This window comes from Somniosus microcephalus, chromosome 7 (assembly GCF_052327205.1).
Source record: "Somniosus microcephalus isolate GS21.2 chromosome 7, FLI_Smic_1.0, whole genome shotgun sequence".
NCBI classification, from domain to species: domain Eukaryota; kingdom Metazoa; phylum Chordata; class Chondrichthyes; order Squaliformes; family Somniosidae; genus Somniosus; species Somniosus microcephalus.
This window is the reverse complement of record NC_140993.1, coordinates 70,960,593-70,980,697: the sequence shown is the minus strand read 5'-3', so window position 1 is coordinate 70,980,697 and position 20,105 is coordinate 70,960,593. Positions and strand designations below refer to the sequence as shown.

Below are 20,105 nucleotides of genomic sequence, written 5' to 3'. Positions count from 1 at the left end.
GGCAATTTCTCCCGATATTCAGTACAAAAGTAGACCAAACATTAGCGAAATATGCAATATAACACAATGAAAGCTACTGATGGCATAATTTTTTTTTGCCACATCCACCCTAAAAACAAGTTTGTTTCAACAACCCACTATACTTTGCCCTTGCATTTCAGAATTCAATTTTGGATTTTAACAATATTTAAATATAAATATTTTCAAGTTTGTTTAAATCAAAATATAAAATCTATCAGTGTACAGTTCTTTCTGGAAAATTCCAAAGTTATAGAAACACAACAGAAGGCTGAAGGAGATCTGTGAGCTGACTTGCATACACAGTGACCAATTTGCTTATTTGGTATTCGAACAGTAAACAGAGCTGCTTAATATTCAGAACATTGTGGATGGCACGAAGTGTAGTGAATCACAGCGGGAGGAGAAAAAAAATCTGTTGTCACTGGACTTCACAGAAAAACAAAAACAGAGACAAAATAAACTGGTGATCAAACTCACCGAGAAAGCAGAGGCATTGGTGAGGGAATCTCCTCTCTATACATCATTGGTTTTCAAATCGCAATCCACAAGGATATCAGATTTCTACCTGTCTGAGAGCTGAACATACCACACATCGCATGCACTGTCCAGATAATTATGTATTCTATATTCTCTTAATTTTTATGTATGCAATAACTTAGCACTTTATACTAAAACATTTTCTGCAGTGGCACCACTGTTATTCTTTGGGAAGTTCACGCTGCTTTTTAGACGTTAGTCCTCGGGAAAGCATATATTTCTAAGGAGGAACCCCTGGGAGAGTGTGGAAATGTGTGGCTGGGGGGTGGGGTTGGGGTTTCCGGAAGAGCATGATAGTATGTGTAAGGGGGGAGGGGGGCGGTCCAAGAAGAGTTTAGCATTACGTGCAAGGTGGGAGGGAGACAGAAAGAAGAGAATAGTGGTGAACAGTTCTTTATAAGACTGGAGGGAAGTATACAGTGGTGTGTCCCCTGGGTTTTAATTAGGCCACAGTTCCTTTTGTTATACATTGATGACCTGAACTTGGGTATTTCAACATTTGCAAACTTGGAAATGTAGTTAGAGGTGAGGAGGATAGCAGCAGACTTCAGGAGGCCATAAACAGACTGGTGAAATGGGCGGACATATGGCAGATGAAATGTAATGCTCTAAGGAGAACAATCCCAGCTTCTCGAGTCTCTCCACTGTTCCCACTGGTAGGAGGATCAGTAACCAGAGGACATAGATTTAAGATAATTGGCAAAAGAACCGGGGTGGAGGGGAAAATGAGAAGTTGCTTTTTTACACAGCAAATTATGATGATCTGGAATACAATGCCTGAATGGGAGATGGAAGCAGGTTCAATAGTAACTTTCAAAAGGGAAAAGGATATATATACTTGAATGGGAAGAATTTGCAGGGCTATGGGGAAAGAGCAGGGGAGTGGGACTAATGGGATAGCTTTTTCAAAAAGCTGGCACAAGCACGATGGGCCTCCTTTTGTGCTGTATGATTCTATGATTCCACAAGTGCAAGGGGTATCTCCAGGAGTGTCAATATTTGCAGGGGTCCTACATACATACAAGTTTAAACTCACTGCTACATACCATTCCACTAAGCCCACCCTTTTCAATACAAGCAGCCCAGTAACTAAGAACCCAGTTCAAGAGGAAACAAAAATTAAATTATCAAAATAATAGTAAATTACACTTTGCCTTCAGGACACATTCTTGTACTTCAGTGTTTATCCTAGACCATAGTCCTTTTTAAGGCTTTTAGCAGTTAAACCAGATGTAATCCTCATGAACATTTCAAGAGCAGGCCTCAGCCCTTTTGTGATGGATTTTAAAATAATTACATAAGAAAAACTTAAGGCTGAGAAAAGGCCATCCAGCCCATCAAGGTTATCCCTCTAGTATTCTTGAGGAATAGTGAAGTACACAATTCTAATCTCTTCAAGTGCAGAACCATTAAAGAAAATATATTGGGGAAATGACAAATATCCAGGCATGAACACCTCACCCATGAGAGATCTATTAAACTCTTGGCCTATGTTAAGAAAATGGCTATAACATGAAAGATGCCCCATGGCATAAATCACTGCTCTGGTTGACCAGCTTTAGGTCTGGCAAGATATCAGAACTCCATGGATGAAATGGAATTTGCATTGCCCAGATACAACATCTTATCTTGAAGGTCAACTAAGAGACAAAACCTGACTGATTCATCCAAACGTCCTGCTACTTACCAGACCTAAGAAAAACTGCTTTGAAATAAAAGGCAACAACTCTTTGCAGACTAATTAACTCGATGAATTTAATCTATTTTTATTTCTTTTAAGCATTAGGCTGTTACAATATCTTGCTGTGTCCCAAGGCTTCTAAGTAATATTCAAACTGTAAATACATCTGTCTAAGTTGCTTTAGCCTGTATAAATTGGACTGGTTATTTTTCACTTATCAGAAGTTATGGATGAATGTAGTAAGCACCTCATGTATTCGCCAGAGGTCAACATTGAATCAGAGGCTGAAAGCACAGGAGGCCGCCATTCAGACTAGCATGCCTGTGTCAGTTTGCTAGAGCAATCCAAAACTAATCCCACTGCCCTGCTCCATCCCCACAGTCCTATATCTTCCTCTGATTCAAACATTTATCCAATTTTACCTTAAAAAAAGCCACCTTCTCTGCTTCAAATGTTCCAAGAACCTGTAATTTCTCCTAATCCCTCCAGTCACTGTGACAATTTAAAATTGATTATCCCTTCTTACTGACTTTTCAATGAACGAGTCATACCACGATTAGGGGGGTAATTGTTGAACCAGGGCTTGCTAACCCAAACTCTGTAGAGATTTTTGTTTATAGGAAACTCTGCCTGCTTATGGGAAGTGCCTGCATGGTGAACATGAAATAAGTGTTAGGGAAGAGCCCAAACACTAATACAGGTAGACTATCCTTTATCCGAAAACCTCTGGACCAGCCGAGTTTCGGATAAAGGAGAATTTCGGATTTCGGAAGGTGGGTCGGCGGGGGGGGGGGGGGGTCGGCGGGGGGTCGTGCGCACGACTTACGCTGACGCTCAGCGTAAGTCAGTCGGGGTCGGCGGTTGTCGGGGTCCGCGGGGGGGGGGGGGTCGGCGGTTGGCGGGGTCGGCGGTTGTCGGGGCTGGCGGGGTCGGCGGTTGTCGGGGCCGGCGGTTGTCGGGGCTGGCGGTTGTCGGGGTCGGCGGGGGGTCGTGCGCACGACTTACCCTTTATCCGAACTTCCGCAACCGGAGCCCTCTAAAAACCGAAGGTTTTTTCGTTCAGCGTAAGTCGTACGCACGACTTACGCTGAACGAAAAAACCTTCGGTTTTTAGAGGGTTTCGGTTTTCGGAAGTCCGGATAAAGGGTAGTCTACCTGTACCTCCATTATCCAACTTCCCGATTAACTGTCAGAATTTTCACAGGACAGTGTGTGTCAGACACCATCTCTGCATTGTCTGCTAATATTTCTTCAATTAATTGTATTGTCTTATCTTCCCATCATTTCCATGCCTAAGGCATTATTATACAAATACATGTAAATCTGGGGATTCTCAACTATCCACCAAGGAAGGGTCCTGCATTATGGCAGACAACCAAAATTACATTGTATTCCCAAATATTGGTTTCCATTTTTGAAGACAGACATTTCCGGCTTTCAATGTCCAGGTATATAATATCCAGCTATACAGTTAGCACTTACCTTTCTTATTCTTCTCTTCCTCCTCTCCCTTCGTCACAATGTAAATATGAATTAACACCACCACCTCAGCAACTGCTTCCAAAATCATTTTTAAACCAACCAACTGCCATGCCGTGGGTTATAAAGACATTTGGCAAACACAAGTTGCTAGTTTCAGCCAACCGAATGCTTGCGGTTAGTAAGCAACAGATTAGTTACAAATTCAAGAGAAATTGTGCATGCAAAATGATGGGTGCTTTAGTGAGTCAAAAAGTAGATATCATGCTGTGCCAATCCAGTCAGTTCGAAATCCTGATGCCAGGATTTGGTAAATTGAAGCTAGGGGTGGGGGGGGGGGGGGGGAAAAGAAAAAAGCACTATTATCACTGGTGGAACACACCTTCATCTTGACGAGGACCCTCATCCAGATGCCCCTGCTGGTCAGACTGTGCATTTACATCTCCAATCTCCTCTGGCTCAAGAGGTTTAACATCTCTCTGACGTTGGTTTGGGGCCTTCATGACCTTTGGTTGTGCCGGGGTCTTTAGGGCCCTGTGCTGTTCGGGGGACACTTTTGCTCCAGCCTCCCTTTGCGAAGTACCTTTAGTGAATCCTCGTTTTTGGAGGGATTTTGATCCCCCTTCTTTTTTCAATGGTGCCTTTGAACTTTTTCCCTCATCATCCAGCGGCTTTGGTGCTTCGTGTTTCAGAGAAGGCGGAATGACTTGGTCAGTGCACTCTGAAAAGATGACTTCATCTCGACATCCCAGAGGACTCTCCACCGTCCCCTTCACCTCAGATGTTTGCTGAGACTCAGGAGGAGCAGTTTCTTTGTTCCAACATTCCAGTGGACTCTCAACAAGGTCTTTTACCTCAGATTTTTGCTGTGATTCAATAGAGGTAATTTCACTACAACAATACTCTAGAGGAGTAGCCACTATCCCTTTCACTTCAGAAGTGTGCTGTAAATCATGGGGAGTAATTTCTGTACTCGCATGTTCCAGAGGGGTCTCTGCCATCTCCTTCACCTCAGGTGTTTGCTTTGACTCAAGGGGACCTATTTCTCTACTCACATGGTCCAGAGGGGTCTCTGCCATCTCCTTCACCTCAGATGTTTGCTTTGACTCAAGGGGACCTGTTTCTCTACTCACATGGTCCAGAGGGGTCTCTGCCATCTCCTTCACCTCAGATGTTTGCTTTGACTCAAGGGGACCGGTTTCTCTACTCACATGGTCCAGAGGGGTCTCTGCCATCTCCTTCACCTCAGATGTTTGCTTTGACTCAAGGGGACCGGTTTCTCTACTCACATGGTCCAGAGGGGTCTCTGCCATCTCCTTCACCTCAGATGTTTGCTTTGACTCAAGGGGACCTGTTTCTCTACTCACATGGTCCAGAGGGGTCTCTGCCATCTCCTTCACCTCAGATGTTTGCTTTGATTCAGGGGGAATAGCTTCTCTACCCACAAGTTTGAGAGGGGTCTCTGTCATCTCCTTCACCTCTGACTGATGGGGAGTAGTTTGTCTAGCCACATGTTCTAGAGAAGGCTCTTCCATGTCCTTCACCTCAGGCACTTTCTTTGACTCAAGGGAAGCAGTTTCTCTACCTGTATTTTCTATAAGGATCTCTGCCATTTCTTTTAACTCGGATGTTTGCTGCGACTCAGGTGAAGTATTTTCTGCACCTCTGTGTTTCAGAGGTGTCAGTGGTACCTCTTTCACCTCAGAGGATTCCTGTGACCCAGGGGTAGTAATTTCTCTACCTCCATGTTCTGCCATTTCATTCACCTCAAATGTTTGCTTTGACCCTGGGGGAGCAGTTTCTCTACCTGCATGTTCTAGAGAAGGCCCTTCCATCTCCTTCACTTCAGGCACGTTCTTTGACTCAGGGGGAGTATGTTCTATAACCCCAAGTTCCAGAGGAGTCAGTGCTACCTCGTTTACCTCAGATTTTTTCTGTGACTTGGGGGGAGTAATTTCGTGACCCCATTGTTCTAGAGGAGGCTCTACTACCTCTTCCACCCTAGATGTTTGGTGGGACTCAGACGAGGTAATTTCTCTACTCCAACAATCCAGAGGGTGCTCTGTCCATTCCATTTCAGAGGTTGCCTCCACCCGTGACTGGCTGTCTGAATGATCTGCCTCTCTTCTCTGGCTCCCTACAACAGCCCCTTTATGGACCTCTGAAGGGGCTTCAGTTTTGTGCAATGGTGGGCATGCCATTTGACACTCTGCACTTCCAGATGCCCAAATTATACTTTGACTTGGTACACTATCCACTTGCTGTGCTTTTACTTGCACACCCGATGCCTCCTTATATGCCCCCTCAGTGTTCAAAACATTTCCCTTGTGCTCCCGTGTCCTTCCTGCGGGCAGCCCTTCCATCCTCTGGTCAGAAATAATTCCTTGAACCTCTTTAACTTTAGCCTGCATGTCCACTACAGGCACGTGGGCTGCTTTTGGATGTGAGCGTTTTTTCTTTTTCTTTTTCTTCTCCACGACCACTTTTACTACTTGGGTTTCTATTGTCTGTGTGACTTCTGTAACCTCCACTGCAAGCTTATCTTTCCCAGGGGGCTGTTCTAATGGTGGAGCTTTTGTAAGTGGGACAGCAACACTTGCGGTGGTGTTAGTAAGCACCACAGCGCCCATCGGCAAGTCAAAGTTCCCGCAGGCTGGTGGGAACAGTTCTGTGAACGCAGGAATTCCTGCGTCACGGCCCAAGTTCTCTCGTTGGGGGGCGTTAGGTGAGTGATTTGTTGGTGCTTGCAGTAGGGATTCAACTGCAACGGTGGTCTTCGTCGTGTTTGAAACTAACACATAATCATCCATTAAGCCAACACTGCTCAAAGCTGGATCACAGTGGTCTACAGGGTGGAAAGACGTTTCAACTTGATTCAGGCCGGTGAATGGCACACCAAATTCTTCTATACAAGGGAAAAATAGCAGCTAAATACAACATCACAGTAATCAACTCTCAAGACAAAAATGTATTCAGCACTTGAATTTTTGCTCTCCTATTTATCTGCATGTTCCCTCGTTTGTGGCCGGAGTAATGGGAGGCAACACCTGGCATAATCTTAAAAATATATACAGTGCTCCAATGACCTAGTAGGTAGAAGCACTGACTTCTGTAGCATTAAGCCATACAGACTAGTAAGGCCCAGGTTCAATCCCTAGTCTGTAGCTAGCTACTAATTTCAGTTTGAGTGTCATATGGTCACAATTATTGGCTTCAATAACCGAGCTGAGGAGGTGATAAACCAACCAGGGTTTGTGCTGCTAATCACTGGATACCAACTGAAGATAGGTGCGCGTTCGGCTGCAATGGTCCCCCACACTTGAACAATCTGGCTCTTGAGAGAAATACCAAAGACCAGCCAGTGCCCATGGAACCTCATCCCTGAAACAGTCTTTTACTCCTTCAGGAGGGGAGGGGGAAAAAACAAAACAATTTTGCATTGGAGGAATAAATTTTTAAAAATTGCATCCGCCTTGTCCAGGGTTGAACTGCATAATTCCCCCTCCCATCTCCAAATACAATTTGCTTGTACTTATTGTGTTAAAGCACACAGACAGCAGTAATTCTAAACATAACTGAACCCTCCCATGCTACTTATTACCATATACAAACTGCTCTACCTGAGCCGATCATAATCTTTGTCATCATTTATAACATATTCTAATCTGATGTAAGCGAGTTTTTCACCCCGGTACGATGCCTATTCAGACATCTCTGCCTCAATAGCAGTAAGCTTAGCACAAAAGTTCCTAATTTTGCCAGTATCTGTGCCTTCCTTTCCTGAAAGAGCAGACTCTGGCTGCAATAGAATACAGGGGTATCGGCCAAGTGGGCATCCTCCATGAATCCATAGTTCTTGGCAGGCTATTCAGCTCTGGGGGGGGGGGGGGGGGGGGGGAGGGGGGGGGGAGGGGGAGAGATCATCACAGCAATGTCTGATCCTGTATCCACTCGAAGTTCACACACACACACACACAATTATACAGTAAGAGTCACTGGATAGTGAGCATGAGGGAGAACGTTGTTTGAATTTCCCTTCGGGGTGGGGCCTATTAGAGACAAAGAAGTGCAAGTCATCAAAGAGTGCTCTGAGTTTGGGTAAGTGTGAGAGTTCTTTAATTGTTATTTCTCTTTAAATCATTCTTGATAAGATTACTTAAGCAGTTTAAGTAAAGGGGAAAAGTTAAATATTTGGGATTCTGTTGGTTTAAGAAGAGTAAAACAAGGTTACACTGCAGTAGGAGTAAATTGGCACAGCAGGCAGTGGAAACCAGTTTTCTAACCAATCAGCAGGGGTGACTCATTTGGCTGTAAACAAACAAACAGTATAAAAAGACCAGTCCTAGTGAGAGAAAGCACTGAGTGTGAGTCAGCAGAGAGTGCTCTGAGTTTGGGTAAGTGTGAGTTAGGGTAAGTGGGGTGTTAGGTGCTCTTTTCAAACTTTAACTCTGTGGGTTGTAGTTAATAAGGAGTTTCTGGTGCAGAGTGACTGTTGGTAAACCATTTAACTGGTGTAACTAGAGGGATTGATTTAATGTAAATCCAATTAATTAAAGGGGATACTAGCATCTAAAATCGGGCAGAGGGTGTCCATAACTAACAATAAAAAATTTAATTAATTACATAGAATGGAGCAGGTGATGTGCTCCTGTTGCGAGATGTGGGAGCCGGTGAACCCCATTGAGGCTCACGGTGATTACGTCTGTGACAAGTGTCTGCTGCTACAGGAACTCCAGCTCCGTGTTGATGAGCTGGAGTCTGAGCTTCAGACACTGCGCTTCAGACACTGCGACACATCAGGGAGGGGGAGAAGTACCTGGACTCTGTATCAGGAGGTGGTCGCACCTATGAAGTTAATTAATTCAGATGTAGCCCATGGTCAGGGACAGGACGGTGTGACTACGAGTGAGGCAGGTACGGGGATCCAGGAGGTAGAGCTGGAGGAGCCGCAGCCCTTGTTCTTGTCCAACAGGTTCGAGGTTCTTACTCCCTGTGGGGACAGGAGCAGGGACTGCAGGGAGGATGAGCAACCTGGCCACAGCACCATGGAACGGGGGGCCATTCAAGAAGGGGGAGTAAATAGAAATGTTGTAGTGGTAGGGGATAGTATTATTAGGGGGATAGATAGAGTTCTCTGCAGCCGAGAGCGAGAGTCCCAAAGGCTGTGTTGCCTACCCGGTGCCAGAGTTAAGGACATCTCCTCTGGGCTGGAAAGAAACTTGCAGTGGGAGGGGGTGGATCCAGTTGTCGTGGTCCATGTTGGTACAAACGACGTAGATAGGACCAGGAAGCCGGTTCTGTTAAAGGAGTATGAGCAGCTAGGGGTCAAATTAAAAAACAGAACCTCAAGGGTAATAATCTCTGGATTATTACCTGAGCCACGAGCGAATTTGGCTAGGACAAATAAAATTAGAGAGTTAAATGCGTGGCTCAAAGACTGGTGTGGGAGAAATGGGTTTTGCTTCCTGGGACACTGGCACCAGTACTGGGGCAGGAGCGAGCTGTTCCGTTGGGACGGGCTTCACTTGGCCAATGCTGGGGCTAGAGTCCTGGCGGATCATATAACTAGGGCTGTAGAGAGGGCTTTAAACTAACTAGTGGGGGGGGGGGGGGAGGTTCCTAGAGAGCAAATAATAAAAATGACAACAGAGAAGGTCATAGACTTAGGTAGCAGTGGGGAAATTAAAACCCAGAGTGTGTCAGGAAGGGGCAGAAGGTATGGAGTAAAAGGTAAAGTAATAAAAAGGGCAAAAGCAGGAACTAAGTGTCACAAAACATATTTGAAAGTTCTCTATCTGAATGCACGTAGCATTCGTAACAAAATAGACGAGTTAATGGCACAAATAACTACACATGGGTATGATCTTGTGGCCATTACAGAAACATGGCTGCAGGGTGACAATGCCTGGGAATTAAACATACCAGGTTATTTAACGATCAGGAAGGACAGGCAGGAAGGAAGGGGAGGTGGGGTGGCTATGTTAATAAAGGAAGGAATCACTGTAATACAGAGAAATGATATTGGGTCAAAAGATCAGGATAATGAAACAGTTTGGGTGGAGGTAAGGAATAATAAGGGGAAAAAAACACTAGTGGGCGTAGTCTATAGGCCTCCGAACAGTGGCAACTCTGTTGGACGGAGTATCAATCAGGAAATAGTTGAGGCTTGTAATAAGGGAACATCTATAATTATGGGGGATTTTAACTATCATATTAATTGCACAAATCAAATTGGGCAGGGCTGCCTTGAGGATGAGTTCATTGAGTGTATTAGGGATGGGTTTCTTGAGCAGTATGTAACTGAACCGACCAGGGGGCAAGCAACCTTAGATCTGGTCCTGTGTAATGAGACAGGATTAATTAAAAATGTCCTAGTAAAGGATCCCCTTGGAATGAGTGACCATAACATGGTTGAATTCCATATTCAATTAGAGGGTGAGAAGGTTGGATCTCAAACAAGCGTGCTAAGCTTGAATAAAGGAGACTATGAAGGTATGAGAGTGAAATTGAGTAGCGTGGATTGGGAAAATAGATTAAAGGGTAAGACGATACATGATCAGTGGTGTACATTTAAGGAGTTATTTTACAACTTCCAAAAAAAAAATTTTCCACCGAGAAGAAAAGGGTGTAAAAGAAAAGACAGCCATCCGTGGCTAAGTAAAGAAATTGAAGATAGTATTCGACTAAAAACAAGGGCATATAAGGTAGCCAAATCTAGTGGGAGGATAGAGGATTGGGAAAACTTTAAAAGACAGCAAAAAATAACAAAAAGATTGATTAAGAAAGGGAAGATAGATTATGAAAGTAAATTAGCAAAAAATATAAAAACCAGATAGTAAGAGTTTTTATAGTTATATAAAAAGAAAAAGGGTGGCTAAAGTAAATGTTGGTCCCTTAGAGGATGAGACCGGGAAATTAATGGTGGGAAATATGGAGATGGCAAAAACACTGAATGAATATTTTGTATCAGTCTTTACAGTAGAGGACACTAAGAATATCCCAACACTGGACAAACAGGGGGCTATAGGGGGGAGGAGCTAAACACGATCAAAATCACTAAGGAAGTGGTACTCGGTAAAATAATGGGACTCAAGGCGGATAAATCACCTGGACTTGATGGCTTACATCCTAGGGTCTTGAGGGAAGTGGCGGTAGGGATTGTGGATGCATTGGTAATAATTTTCCAAAACTCCCTGGACTCAGCAAAGGTCCCGGCAGACTGGAAAACTGCTAATGTAACACCCTTATTTAAAAAGGGCAGTAGACAGAAGGCTGGAAACTATAGACCGGTTAGCCTAACTTCTGTGGTAGGTAACATTTTGGAGTCCATTATTAAGGAGACAGTAACAGGACATTTGGATAATCATAATTTAATAGGACAAAGTCAGCATGGTTTTATGAAGGGGAAGTCATGTTTGACAAATTTGCTAGAGTTCTTTGAGGAAGTAACATATAGGGTGGATAAAGGGGAACCAGTGGACATAGTGTATTTAGACTTCCAAAAGGCATTTGACAAGGTGCCACACAAAAGATTATTGCATAAGATAAAAAATCACGGGATTGGGGGTAATATTCTGGCATGGATAGAGGATTGGCTATCTAACAGAAGGCAGAGAGTTGGGATAAATGGTTCATTCTCAGACTGGCAATCAGTAACTAGTGGTGTTCCGCAGGGGTCAGTGCTGGGTCCCCAACTCTTTACAATCTATATTAACGATTTGGAGGAGGGGACCAAGTGTAACATATCAAAGTTTGCAGATGATACTAAGATGGGAGGGAAAGTACTGAGTGAGGAGGACATAAAAAACCTGCAAGGGGACATAGACAGGCTAAGTAAGTGGGCAGAGATTTGGCAGATGGAATACAATACTGGAAAGTGTGAGGTTATGCACTTTGGCAGGAAAAATCGTAGAGCAAGTTATTATCTTAATGGCAGGAAACTGGAAAGTACTGAAGTACAAAGGGATCTGGGGGTCCTGGTGCACGAAACTCAAAAGGTTAGTATGCAGGTGCAGCAAGTGATTAAGAAGGCCAATGGAATGCTGGCTTTCATTGCTAGGGGGATAGAATATAAAAATAGGGAGGTGTTGCTTCAGTTGTACAAGGTATTGGTGAGACCGCACCTGGAATACTGCATACAGTTTTGGTGTCCATACTTAAGAAAAGACATACTTGCTCTCGAGTCAGTACAAAGAAGGTTCACTCGGTTAATCCTGGGGATGAGGGGATGGACATATGAGGAGAGATTGAGTAGATTGGGACTCTACTCATTGGAGTTCAGAAGAATGAGAGGCGATCTTATTGAAACATATAAGATTGTGAAGGGGTTGGATCGGGTGGATGCGGGGAGGATGTTCCCGATGATGGGTGAAACTAGAACTAGGGGGCATAGTCTTAGAATAAGGGGCTGCTCTTTCAAAACTGAGATGAGGAGGAACTACTTCACTCAGAGGGTGGTAGGTCCATGGAATATGCTGCCCCAAAAAGCTGTAGAAGCTACATCATTACATAAATTTAAAACAGAAATAGAGAGTTTCCTAGAAGTAAAGGGAATTAAGGGTTACGGGGAGCGGGCAGGAATTTGAACATGAGTCTAGGTTTGGATCGGCATGGCGCTGTGGGTAGCGGAGCGGGCCCAGGGGCCATGTAGCCTGATCCTGCTCCTATTTCGTGTGTCTAATTCTGTTAGATTCAGGAGATGGTTCTGTGATAGTAGATTGGCGGTTAGGATCAGATCAGCCATGATCTTATTGAATGGCGGAGCAGGCTCGAGGGGCCGATTGGCCTACTCCTGCTCCTATTTCTTATGTTCTTATGTAAGGTGATATATGCTTAGAGGCGCAGGCCAAGGCTAGAATACTATGAGTACTTTGTATCGGTGTTTACTAAGGAGGTGGATGCTGTCAAAATATTGGTAGAAGTGGAAGCAATGGAAGGGGTGAAAATTGATAGACAGGATGTACTAGAAAGACTGGGTATGCTGAGAGTAGACAAGTCGCCTGGTCCAGATGGCTTGCATCCCAGGTTGCTAAGGGAATTGGGGGAGGAGATAGCGGAAGGGCTTGCCATAATTTTCCAATCTTCCCTAGATGCAGGGGAGGTGCTTGAGGATTGCAAAGTGGCAAATGTGACACCATTGTTCAAGAAAGGGTGTAAGAACAATCCTAGTAACTACGGGCCGGTCAGTTTAACATCAGTGGTGGGTAAAGTTTTAGAAACAATAAAAAAAATTAACCGGCATTTGGAGAGGTTTAAGCTAATTAAGGAGAGCCAACACTGGTTTGTAAAAGGAAGATCGTGTTTGACTAATCTAATTACATTTTTTGATGAAGTAACAGAGAAGGTTGATGAAGGGAATGCAATGGATGTTGTCTACATGGATTTTCAGAAGGCGTTTGACAAAGTACCACATGGAAGGCTGGTTAACAAAATTGAGGCTCATGGAATAGGTGGGTCAGTGGCAGCTTGGATAAGGAATTGGCTTAAGGACAGAAAACAGCGAGTTGTGGTAAATGGCTGTTTTTCAGACTGGAGGATGGTAGACAGTGGTGTTCCCCAAAAGTCAGTGCTGGGGCCACTGCTTTATATATATATATATATATAAATGACCTGGATATTGGAATACAGAGTAGAATTTCTAAATTTGTCGATGACACCAAACTTGGGGGAGGGGCAAACAGTGATGATATCATCAATCGACTGCAACAGGACATAGAAAGGCTAGCAGAATGGGCAGATGGAATTTAATACAGAGATGTGTGAGGTGATGCATTTTGGCAGTAGGAACAGGGAGAGGTAATATACACTTAATGGCAGTTTTAAAGAGTGTGCAGGGACAGAGGGACCTGGGAGTTAATGTGCATAGGTCCCTGAAGGTGGCAGGACATATTGAGAAAGTGGTTAACAAAGCATATGGGGTCTTGGGCTTCATAAATAGAGGTATTGAGTACAAAAGTAGAGAAGTTATGCTGACCTTTATAAAGCGCTGGTTAGGCCATAACTGGAGTATTGCGTCCAGTTCTGGTCACCACACTTTAGGAAAGATGTGAAGGCCCTTAAGAGGGTGCAGAAGAGATTTACCAGAATGGTTCCGGGGATGGGGGATCTTAGCTACAAGGACAGGTTGGAGAAGCTGGATTTGTTTTCATTAGAGCAAAGGAGGTTGAGGGGTGATTTGATAGAGGTGTACCGGATTATGACGGGTTTGGATAGGCTAGACGGGGAAAGGCTGTTCCCACTAGCTGATGGTACAAGGACAAGGGGACACAGATTTAAGGTTTTGGGCAAGAGATACAGGGGGTGGGGGGATATGAGGAAAAACTTTTTTACACAGCGAGTGGTGATGACCTGGAATTCGCTGCCGACGGAAGTGGTAAAAGCGGAGACACTCAATGTTTTCAAGGGCAGACTGGATAGGCACTTGAGGGAAATAAACTTGCAGGGCTACAGGAATAGAGCAGGGGAATGTGACTGACTGGATTGCTCTACAGAGAGCCTACACGGTCTCGATGGGCCGAATGTCCTCCTTCCGTTATAACTCTGTGACTCCTAGCTTGGTCACCGATGGCGATTGTACCACTGCCCCAGTTGATACAAGCTAATTCGAGACAGAGGAGTCCACTGATCTGTATCGGACACTACATTGGAGAGGAAGTGCATCCTGAAGTGGTCAAGAGGAAGATGAGTGATGTGATATGATGGATAAAAGGAAATTTTAAATAAGTTAGTTAGGTTAAAGGAAGACAAAGCATCACAGCCCGACAGGATAAATGCTAGGATCCTGAGAGAGATGAAGGAATTATCAAGGCCCTAGAAATTACATTTCAGGGCTCTATTATGTGTGGGTGTAGTACCCATTTTGAAAAAGGAACAGAGGGCTAATCCAGGTAATTACAGGCCAGTTAGTTTTAACATCTGTGGTAGAGAAAATTTAAGAGTCTCTAATTAAGGATAGAATCAGAGAAAACAGAAGTAGCCAGCACACATTTTCAGAAGTAACTGGCATTTATTAGTGCCTTTCATGACCTCAAGACACTTTACAGCTAATTAAGTACTATTGAAGTGCTGTCACTGTTGTAAAGTAGGGAAATGCAGCAGCCAATTTGGACACAGCAAGGTCCCACAAACAGTAATGAAGTAAATGACTAGATCGTCTGTTTTAAGTGTTGAGGGATAAATGTTGGGTGGACACTAGGGGAATGAATCTGTCATTAAGGATAGAATGACTGAGCACTTGAGCAAATATAAGCTGATCAGAGAGCACCAGCATGGCTTTGTTAAAGGTATTCATGTCTGACTAACCTAGTTGAATTTTTTGAGGTGGTCACTAATAAGGTACGCAAAGGAGTGTCTCTGGATGTTATCCAGATAGACTTCCAGAAGTCATTCGATAAGGTTCCACACCAAATATTATTGGCAAAAATGAAAGCGCACGGAATTGGAGGTAGCCTTTTAACTTAGGTTGGAGATTGGTTGGGAGGTAGGAGAGAGTCGAGATGAAGGGCATGTACTCAGATTGGCAGAATGTGACAAGTGGTGCTTCCCAGGGATCTGTTCTGGAGTGTCAACTTTTCACCATATTTATTAGTGACTTGAATAAAGTAATAGAGTGTTGTTTATCCAAATTTGCAGATGGCACTTAATTAGGAGGGACAGTAAGTAGTGCAGATGGGAGCAGGAAGGTGCAAAGGGACATAGACAGATTAAGTGAGTGGTCAAAACTATGGCAAAATGGGTTCAATGTGGGGAGATGTGAGGTCATTCACTTTGGACCCAAGAAAGATAAATCGGAGTATTTTCTAAATTATGAGAAACTGGGAACTGTAGAGAGCGAAGTGATTTGGGAGTCCAAGTATACAAATCATTTAAAGCTAGTAGACAGGTACAAAAGCAACTTAAAAGGCTAATGGAGTATTGGCCTTTATCTCAAGGTGGCTGGAATACAAAGGGGAGGAAGTTATGCCTCAGTTGTCTACAGCCTTGGTCAGACCCCATCTGGAATGCTGCATTTAGTTTTGGGCACCACGCCTCAGGTTGGATATACCTGTATTAGCTTTGGAGGGGGTGCAGTGCAGATTCACCAGAATGATACTGGGGTTTAGAGGGTTAAATTATGAGGACAAGTTGCACAAAATTTAGCTTGAATTTCCTGGAATATAGAAGGTTAATGGGGTAATTTGGTTGAGGTTTTTAGGATTTTGAAAGGAATTAATAGGGTATATAGAGAGAAGCTTTTTCCGCTGGTGGAGGAGTCTGGGACAAGGGAACATAATCTGGAGAGAAGTTAGGAAACACTTCTTCACACAAAGGGTGGTAGACGTATGAAGCTCTCTCCCACAAAAAGCAGTAGATACTAGCTCAATTAATAATTTTAAATCTGTGATCAATAGATATTTGCTAGCCAAGGGTATTAAGGGATGTGGAGCCAAGGCCGCTAAATGGAGTTAGGATACAGATCAGCCATGATATAATTGAACGGCTCGAGGGGTTGAATGGCCTATGCCTGCTCATGTTCCTATGTTGGTTTTGCTTCCACATTGCTGAATCTATAAACAAAGTCTTTGGATTGCATCTTGGTATAATAAGACTGCCTCAAAGAAGAGCTTGCTATTCTTCATGAATTACTTTGAAATGTAGTCACTGTTCAGTGGGTAAATACGGCAGCCATTTTGTGCACAGCACAAGGTAAGGAATATATGTGTTTAATGGTGGTGGTTGAAGGAGCGATGTTCGCAGAACTCTTTGTACATCTTGGAATAGTGCCATAAGATCTTTAACATTCACTTAAGTCACAATAACTGATTTGGTTTAAAAAGGGAGGTGGGGTAGCATTACTGGTTAAAGAAGGGGTTAATACAATTGTAATGACGGATATTAACTCTGATGATGTGGAATCTGTATGGGTGGAATTGAGAAATACCATGGGGAAAAAAAGCATTAGTGGGAGTGGTATATAGACCTCCAAACAGTAAAGCGGAGGGGTTGGGGATGGCATTAAAAGGGAAATTAAAGAAGCGTGCAATAAGGGCACAGCAGTCATCATGGGTGACTTTAATCTACATATAGATTGGGCCAACCAAATTAGTAACAATACTGTGGAGGAGGAATTCCTGGAGTGCTTACGGGATGGCTTCCTGGACCAATATGTCGAGGAACCAACCAGAGATCAGGCCATCTTAGACTGGGTATTATGTAATGAGAAAGGATTAATTAGCAATCTTGTTGTACAAGGCCCCTTGGGTCGGAGCGATCATAATATGATCGAATTCTTCATTAAGATGGAGAATGAAGTATTTGACTCAGAGACTAGGGTCCTGAATTTAAATAAAGGAAACTACGATGGTCTGAGGAGCGAGTTGGGTAGGATTGATTGGGGAATGGCACTCAAAGGGTTGACGGTGGATAGGCAATGGCAAACATTCAAAGACCGAATGGATGAGCTACAGAATTTGTTCATCCCAGTTTGGCATAAAAATAAAACAAAAAAGGTGACTCAACCGTGGCTAACAAGGGAAATTAGGGATAGCATAAGATCCAAGGAGAGGACATATAAATTGGCTAGAAAAAGCAATAATCCTGAGGACTGGGAGCAGTTTAGGAGTCAACAAAGGAGGACAAAGGGATTAATTAAGAAAGGGAAAATAGAATATGAGAGTAAGCTAGCAGGCAACATAAAAACTGACTGTAAAAGCTTTTATAGATATGTGAAGAGAAAAAGATTGGTGAAGTCAAGCGTAGGTCCCTTAGTCAGAATCAGGGGAATTTATAATGGGAAACAAGGAAATGGCAGACCAACTAAGTACATACTTTGGTTCTGTCTTCACAAAGGAGGACACAAATAACCTCCCAGAGATGCCAGGGAACATGGGGTCTAATGAAAGGGAGGAACTGAAAGAAATCAGTATCTGTAGGGAAATGGTGTTAGGAAAATTGATGGGACTGAAGGCCAATAAATCCCCAGGGCCTGATGGTCTACATCCCAGGGTACTTAAGGAAGTGGCCCTAGAGATAGTAGATGCATTGCTGGTCATCTTCCAGAACTCAATAAACTCTGGAACAGTACCCATGGATTGGAGGGTAGCTAATGTTACCCTACTATTCAAAAAAGGTGGTAGAGAAAAAGCGGGGAATTATAGACCGGTAAGCCTGACATCGGTAGTGGGGAAAATGCTAGAGTCTATTATAAAAGATTAATAGCAGAGCACTTGGAAAGCAGTGACAGGATCGGACAAAGTCAACATGGATTTACAAAAGGTAAATCATGCTTGACTAATCTACGGGAATTTTTTGAGGATGTAACTGGTAAAATAGATAAGGGAGAACCAGTGGATGTGGTGTATTTGGACTTTCAGAAGGCTTTCGATAAGGTCCCGCAAGAGATTAGCGTGCAAAATTAAGGCACATGGGATTGGGGGCAAGGTATTGACTTGGATAGAGAACTGGTTGGCGGACAGAAAGCAAAGAGTTGGAATAAACGGGTCGTTTTCCTAGTGGCAGGCAGTGACTAGTGGGGTACCGCAAGGATCGGTCCTAGGACCCCAGCTGTTCACAATATATATTAATGATCTGGACGAGGGAATTGGATGCAATATCTCCAAATTTGCAGATGACAAAAAGCTGGGTGGGAGGGTAAACTGTGAGGAGGATGTCGTGAAACTCCAGTACGATTTGGACAGGTTGGGTGATTGGGCAGAAACATGGCAAATGCACTATAATGTGGATAAATGTGAGGTTATCCACTTTGGTGGCAAAAACAGGAAGGTAGATTATTATTTGAATGGCAATAGATTGGGAGAAGGGGAAGTGCAAAGAGACCTGGGTGTTGTTGTGCACCAGTCGCTGAAGGAAAAATGCAGGTGCAGCAGGCGGTTAAGAAGGCAAATGGTATGTTGGCCTTCGTAGCAAGAGGGTTCGAGTACAAGAACAAGGATGTTTTGCTGCAGTTGTACAGGGCCTTGGTGAGACCACACCTTGAGTATTGTGCGCAGTTTTGGTCACCTTACCTGAGGAAGGATGTTCTTGCCATGGAGGGAGTGCAGCGAAGATTCACCAGGCTGATACCTGGGATGGCAGGAATGACGTATGAGGAGAGATTGTGTCGTTTGGGCTTATACTCACTGGAGTTTAGAAGATTGAGAGGGGATCTCATCGAAACCTATAAAATTCTGTCAGTCCTGGACAGACTAGATGCAGAAAGGATGTTTCTGATGGCCGGGGAGTCCAGAACATAAGAACATAAGAAATAGGAGCAGGAGTAGGCCAATCGGCCCCTCGAGCCTGCTCCGCCATTCCATAAGATCATGGCTGATCTGATCCTAACCGCCAAACCACTATCACAGAACCATCTCCTGAATCTAACAGAATTAGACACATGACCAGGGGTCATAGTCAAAGGATAAGGGGTAAGCCATTTAGGACAGAAATGAGGAGGAATTTCTTCACCCAGAGAGTGGTGAACCTGTAGAATTCTCTGCCACAGAGGGCGGTGGAGGCCAGTTCATTAAATATATTCAAGAAAGAGTTGGATATGTTTCTTGAGGCTAAAGGGATCAAGGGATATGGGGAGAAGGCAGGGACAGGGTACTGAATTTGGATGATCAGACATGATCTCATTGAATGGCGGAGCAGGCTCGAAGGGCCGAATGGCCTACTCCTGCTCCTATCTTCTATGTTTCTATGTTTTTATGTATCGCTGACTCGTTCAAATGCTGTGGGTTTGAGGTTGAGCGCAAGGCATTCCTGATCTGGAAACAGCAACAGAACTCGAGAGCAAGAAAGCAGCTTTACAGAAGCCTGAAGGCCAAGGTCCAACAAAAAACTTGCGACCTAAAGAACAGATGGTGGGTGGAGAAAGCGCAGGAGATCCAGCAGCTAGCCGACAACCACGACGTGCGTGGATTCTTTAGCGCAGTCAAGACCATCTACGGCCCAAGCACCCAAGGCCCTTCCCCGCTGCGGGCCAAGAACTGAGAGGTACTCATCAAGGACAGTGAGGCTGTCAGTGCCCACTGGAAGGAGCACTTTGAAGATCTCCTTAACCACGACTCTGTCTTCGACACAAGTGTCCTCAACTCCATCCCATAGCATGCTACCCGCCACCTTCTCAGCACAACCCCAGCCCGGCATGAGGTTGAAAAGGCCATCCGACAACTGAAGAACAACAAGGCCTCAGGAGCAGATGGAATCCCCGCCGAGGCACTAAAGCATGGCGGAGAAGCACTACTGGTGCAAATTCATGAACTCATTTCTCTTATCTGGAAGGAGGAGAGCATGCCAGGGGATCTCAGACGCTGTAATTGTGACCATCTTCAAGAAAGGTGACAAGTCCGATTGGGGTAATTACAGAGGAGTTTCCCTGCTGTCTGCCATAGGGAAAGTCATCACAAGA

General features: G+C 44.1%; 1 protein-coding gene across 5 annotated transcripts in view; it reads right to left on the bottom strand.

Moving 5' to 3' along the window:
* The window catches only part of LOC147114710 (uncharacterized), a 162,617-nt gene that overhangs the window by 126,252 nt on the left and 16,260 nt on the right, over positions 1-20,105 (bottom strand). For all 5 annotated transcript variants that reach the window (XM_085992572.1, XM_085992573.1, XM_085992575.1 and 2 more), the window contains one exon: positions 4,101-6,623. In XM_085992572.1, coding sequence (XP_085848698.1) covers positions 4,101-6,623 — 2,523 coding nt within the window. The remainder of the gene's footprint in view (positions 1-4,100; positions 6,624-20,105) is intronic.